The sequence below is a fragment of the Symphalangus syndactylus genome, chromosome 9 (genome assembly GCF_028878055.3).
Source record: "Symphalangus syndactylus isolate Jambi chromosome 9, NHGRI_mSymSyn1-v2.1_pri, whole genome shotgun sequence".
Taxonomy (NCBI): Eukaryota; Metazoa; Chordata; class Mammalia; order Primates; family Hylobatidae; genus Symphalangus; species Symphalangus syndactylus.
Window position 1 is genome coordinate 54470401 of NC_072431.2, and position 6017 is coordinate 54476417.

General features: G+C 48.0%; 1 protein-coding gene across 1 annotated transcript; it reads left to right on the forward strand.

Moving 5' to 3' along the window:
• Positions 1 to 4010: 4010 nt before the first annotated feature.
• Positions 4011 to 5697, forward strand: LOC129490657 (protein FAM106C). The gene is made up of 2 exons (XM_055294493.1): positions 4011 to 4065; positions 5177 to 5697. The coding sequence occupies exons 1-2, from the start codon at positions 4011 to 4013 to the stop codon at positions 5695 to 5697; spliced, it is 576 nt and encodes a 191-aa protein (XP_055150468.1).
• The last annotated feature ends 320 nt before the right edge of the window (positions 5698 to 6017 follow it).

Below are 6017 nucleotides of genomic sequence, written 5' to 3' on the forward strand. Positions count from 1 at the left end.
AGGTGCCTGCCACCATACCTGGCTGATTTTTGTATTTTAGTAGAGATGGGGTTTCACCATATTGGCCAGGCTTGTCTTGAACTCGTGACCTCAAGTGATCCACCCACCACAGCCTCCCAAAGTGCTGGGATTACAGGCGTGAGCCACCGTGTCTGGCCAATAATAGCTATTCTAACTGGGGTGAGATGATATCTCACTGTGGTTTTGATTTGCAATTCCCTGATTATTACTGATGCTGAGCCTTTTTTCATATATCTGTGAGCCATTTGTATGTCTTCTTTTGAGAAACGTCTATTTAGCTCACTTGCCCATTAAAAAAATTGCATTTGTTTTGCTGTTCAGTGTTTATTTTTATAGTCTAGATATTAATCTCCTGTTAGATAAGTAGTTTGCAAATATTTTCTCTCATTTTGCAGGTTGTCTCTTCGATCTGTCAGTTGTTACCTTTGTTGTGCAGAATCTTTTTAATTTGGCATAATCCCATTTGTCTTTGTCGTTGCTGCCTGTGTTTTTTTTTTTTTTTTTTTTTTTTTAGACGGAGTCTCGCTCTGTCACCCAGGCTGGAGTGTAGGGGTGCAATCTAAGCTCACTGCAACCTCCACCTCCCAGGTTCAAGCCATTCTCCTGCCTCAGCCTCCCAAGTAGCTGGGACTACAGGCTTGCGCCACCACACCTGGCTAATTTTTAGATTTTTAGTAGAGACGGTTTCACCATGTTGGCCAGGTCAGCCTTGAGCTCCTAACCTCAAGTGATCCGCCCGCCTCAGCCTCCCAGAGTGCTGGGATTACAGGTGTGAGCCATCGCACCTGGCTAAGTCTTATTAATAAAATTTTTGCCAAGACCAATGTCCCGAAGCGTTTTCCCTATGTTTTCTTCTAGTAATGTTATAGCTTTGGGTCTTACATTTAAGTCTTATATTCATTTTGAGTTGATTTTTGTATATGAAGAGAAATGGGGATCAAGTTTGATCCTTCTGTTTATGGATACCCAGTTTTTCTAGCATTTATTGAAGAGACTATCCTTTCCCCTGTGAATGTTCTTGATGCCTTTGTCAAAAATGCATCAACTGGCCAGGCACAGTGGCTCATGCCTGTAACCCCAGCACTTTGGGAGGCCGAGGAGGGTGGATCACGAGGTCAGGAGATCGAGACCATTCTGGCTAACACAGTGAAATCCCTGTCTCTACTAAAAATACAAAAAAAATCAGCCGGGTGCGGTGGCGGGCACCTGTAGTCCCAGCTACTCGGGAGGCTGAGGCAGGAGAATGGCGTGAACCCGGGAGGCGGAGCTTGCAGTGAGCGGAGATTGCGCCACTGCACTCCAGCCTGGGAGACAGAGCGAGACTCCGCCTCAAAAAAAAAAAAAAAAAAGAGTTTGAGACCAGTCTGGCCAGTATGGTGAAACCCTGTCTCTACTAAAAATACAAAAAAATTAACTGGACGTGGTGGCGTGTGCTTGTAATCCCAGCTACTCGGGAGGCTGAGGCACAGGAATTGCTTAAACCAGGAAGGTGGAGGTTTCAGTGAGCCAAGATCGTGCCATTGCCCTCCAGCCTGGGCGACAGAGAGAGACTCCATCTCGAAAAACAAAAAAAGGCAGTGAAGCGACCATTGATTATAAAGAAACTTAAGGCCAGGCACATTGGCTCATGTTTATAATCTCAGCACTTTGGGAGGCCAAGGCAGGCTGATTACCTGAGGGCAGGAGTTCAAGACCACCCTGGCCAACATGGTGAAACCTCGTCTCTACTGAAAACACAAAAATTAGCTGGGAGTGGTGGCACGCACCTGTAGTTCCAGCTACTCGGGAGGCTGAGGCAGGAGAATCGCTTGAACCCAGGAGGCGGAGGTAGCAGTGAGCTAAGATTGCACCACTGCACTCCAGCCTGGGCAACAGAGCAAGACTCTGTCTCCAAAAAAAAAAAAAGAGAGAGAGAGAGAACCAGAGAAAGAGAGAGCCAAGAATATCTCCACGGGATCATAGACAAATTGCGGGGGGTGGTCAGGAATTCTGTGGACCTGTGCTTGGCAGCACCCACTCGAAGCAATCAGAATAACACCTGGAGTAGACCCAAAACATTCCCCACACGCACCCAGACCCATCGTCACAGGCACCAGGGGCTTAGTCTAAGCTGTGACCAGCACGGCACAAACGATAAGCCGCTCTGGCACAGTGGTGACTCCTAGGAAGCCAGGCTTAAAGATGATGTCACAGCCATCCCCGGCCATCTGGAAGGCTGTGCCTTCTTGGGAGAAATCACAGGGAGAATGCCAAGCTACCAGTCCCTGGCTGACCATGGGGCAAAAGGGGAAATTCTCTGAACGGTGATAGCAGCCTCCAAGCCACACACACACCCAGTGGGAAAGGGCAAAAATCTAACTGGCCAAGGGGCTTAAGCACAACTTTTTTGAGAGAGAGAGAGACAGGATCTCACTCTGTCACTCAGGCTGCTGGAGTGCAGTGGCATGATCATGGCTCACTGTAGCCTTGAACTCCTGGGCCTAAGCAATCCTCCCACCTCAGCCTCCTGAGTAGCTGGGACTACAGGCATGCACCACCACGACTGGCTAATTTGTTTTATTTTTTTTGTAAAGATGGGGTCTCGCTATGTTGCCCAGGCTGGTCTGGAATTCCTGGGCTCAAGTGATCCTCCTGCCTCGGCCTCCCAAAGTACTGGGATTACAGGCATGAGCCACTGTGCCTGGCCAAACACAATCTTTAACCATTAAGTGGCTTATGCTGACCCAGGGGTGACCCCCTAGGTAGCCAAGTTAAAAGGTAAAAACAGGAAGAAAAAATCTGAGCAGGGACATCTGAGTCTGTGTAGTGTGAGATGAGGATCGTGATGGTGAAACTTGTTCAGCCCAGTCACAAAGCAATACATCACCAAGCAAACAACAGTAACCACAACCCCTGGCTGGAGTTGGGGGAATCAAGTGTCAGAGTTGCTAAAATATATTTTCTAAAACGTCCAGCTTTTGGCCGGGCATGGCGGCTCATGCCTGCTCATGCCTGTAATCCCAGCACTTTGGGAGGCCGAAGCAGGCAGATCACGAGGTCAGGAGATCGAGACCATCCTGGCTAACACGGTGAAACCCCGTCTCTACTGAAAATACAAAAAATCAGCCAAGTGTAGTGGCAGGCGCCTGTGGTCCCAGCTACTCGGGAGGCTGAGGCAGGAGAATGGCGTGAACCCAGGAGGCGGAGCTTGCAGTGAGCCAAGATCGCGCCACTGCACTCCAGCCTGGGCGACAGAGTGAGACTCTGTCTCAAATAATGATAATAATAATAATAATTTAAAAAATAAAACGTCTAGTTTTCGGGTAAAAATTATGAGACATGCGAAGAAATAGGATTGGCTGGGCACTGTGGCTCATGCCTGTAATCCTAGCACTTTGGGAGGCCGAGGTGAGTGGATCACTTGAGGTCGGGAGTTCAAGAACAGTCTGGGCAACATGATGAAACCCTATCTCTACTAAAAACAGAAAAAAATTAGCCGGGAATGGTGGCATGAGCCTATAGTCCCAGCTACTCAGGAAGCTGAGGCATGAGAATAGCTTGAACCCAGGAGGTGGAGGTTGCAGTGAGCTGAGATCGCACCACTGCACTCCAGCCTGGGAACAGCAATTCCACCAGATTCTGTACAACAGATGCAACAAGAAAATTCATGAAGAGTAGATCTTAGGTTAAATTTTTGACAGAAGACCTTGTAAGAAAAAACAACGGTGAGAAAAAAAAAAGCCCGAGGTCAATACAATGGGGAAAAGCCTGTGAAGTGACCTGGCAGCAGCCACACCTGCTGTCACCTCCATTCCCCTGTCATCTTGGAAACATATTTGCCCTTTACAACTCAACTCATAGCTCACCCACCTTCAGAGACTTCTTGGCCCATCTTAGCTGGAAGGGATCTGTTCCAGCTCTGAGCTTTTATTTTGCTTAGCATCTACTCAGATGCCTTGACTGTGTGTGTCTCACAGTCCTACTGACTGACAAACTCCCCAGGGGCCGAGATGGCGTGGATTCAGGTCTCAGATGTTCTATGGCACCTGGGAGTGTCTTACACAGGTGAAGTGCTCAGTGATGATCTGGGGTCACTATTCTCTACACATCAGCATGTCTGAGAGGTAGGGGCTCACAGAGTGTGGAACTGGTGTAAGACCTTTGTCTTTTCCCAGCTACTAGTAGGTCCTGCTTGTCACAGCCCTTCTGTGATACAAAGTTAAGTCATTTTGTGTCTGACACAGGCAAAGGAAAACGACAGGCCCTTGCCTTCCCGGTCCTCAAGGGTCACCTGTAAGATGATGTCATAAAGCCAGATCAGGTCCTGGGGCCAAGGGGAGTGCTTGCTGTCATCCTCTGGCTGCTGCAGCAGAGCCCTCTGCAGACCTTTGGCCATGTTCTGATGATGCTTGATTGCCATTGACAGCTTGATGTAAGTCAGGTAGCTGGAATGCACCACAAGTCAGCTCAAGTTATACTCAGAGAAGCGGAGGAACTGGGAGGACTGGACTACTAGTTGGGGCTGACCCAGAGGAAGTGGGGGGTGAGTGGGGGCAAGGCCACAGCAGGGCCATTTGGCCTGGGCTTCAAGGGACCCTGTAATCCCAACTACTTGGCAGGCTGAGGCAGGAGAATCACTTGAATCCGGGAGGTGGAGGTTTCAGTGAGCCGAAATAGTGCCACTTCACTGCAGCCTGGGCAACAAGAGTGAAACTCCGTCTCAAAAAAAAAACTAAAATAGGCCGGGTGCAGTGACTCACACCTGTAATCACAGTGCTTTGGGAGGCCGAGGTGGGTGGATCACTCGAGGCTGGGAGTTCAAGACGAGCCTGACCAACATGGAGAAACCCCATCTCTACTAAAAATACAAAATGAGCTGGGCGTGGTGGCTCATGCCTGTAATCCCAGCTACTCAGGAGGCTGAGGCAGGGGAATTGCTTGAACCTGAGAGGTGGAGGTTGTAGTGAGTTAGGATCGCTCCATTGCACTCCAGCCTGGGCAACAAGTGAAACTCCGTCTCAAAAAAATTAATAAATTAATTAAAATAAGTAAATACATAAATAAAATAGATAGTATTTATGCAAGCCATAGAAAAATGTTTGGCAACCATCCCAAGATACCTGCCAATGTGAAATACTTTTATTACAACTGGCCTGACCTTCAAAGGCCTTCACAGCTCCTGCCTTCCTGTTACCGTCTACTATGTTCCTCGTGCACCTTCCACTCGGCACAAACAGGCTGCACTGCCTCCGAAACACATCACTTGAATCCTGCCTCTGCTCCTTTGTCCATCTGAATCACCCTCTCCACATTTCCGACCCTGTAATCCTGATCTCACTTCATGAGGCAGTTCGCTTCCCTTTTGCATTTAGCTTTCCCCGGGGTACACTGTCAATAGCCTACTGTGTGATGTCATCAGTCAGCACTTCATCAGAGGCAATTATGTCTACAGAGCTTTTGGCTAATTACTGTCACTCCTCCTTACATGTGTGCATATGCATATCATCTTTCCCTAATGAGACTGGAAATAATTATTCATTCCCTGGAGCAGTGGTTTCCATAAATGACCAACCCACAGACCAGTGCAAACTGGCTGCGAAAGAGCTTCCTCTGAGGAACTTATTAGAATGCAGATGCTTGGACTGCATGAGAGAGGAGGATCTCATAAATCTGGGTGTAATAGGCACAGAACATTAGGTGTAATTTGGGCGGGACTCTGGACTCAGCATATCCAACAAGCTGCTGGCTGATTCCGATGATGCTGATGAATTGCCTGGTTGGGAACTGCTGCCTCCAGAGAACCTAGCAGAGAGCTCTGTACATGGTAGGTGCTCACTCCCCTATTGTTTGGGTGTATGCCTCCTGATAATGAACTTGATCATAACATTATTGTTGTATTATGCCTGTATTGTTTCCTTAAGTGAGGGAAGAATGCTTTTGAGTACCTAACAGGTGGCAAGCTCTGTGCCTACTTACACACATGATCTATTCCTTTTAATAACCTTTAGAAATAAAGT

Coding starts and splice junctions, on each gene's coding strand:
- LOC129490657 (XM_055294493.1), top strand. CDS start 4,011: ATGGCGTGGATTCAGGTCTCAGATGTTCTATGGCACCTGGGAGTGTCT. Junction 4,066..5,176: donor CCTGGGAGTGTCTTACACAG/GTGAAGTGCTCA, acceptor AGGCCTTCACAG/CTCCTGCCTTCCTGTTACCG.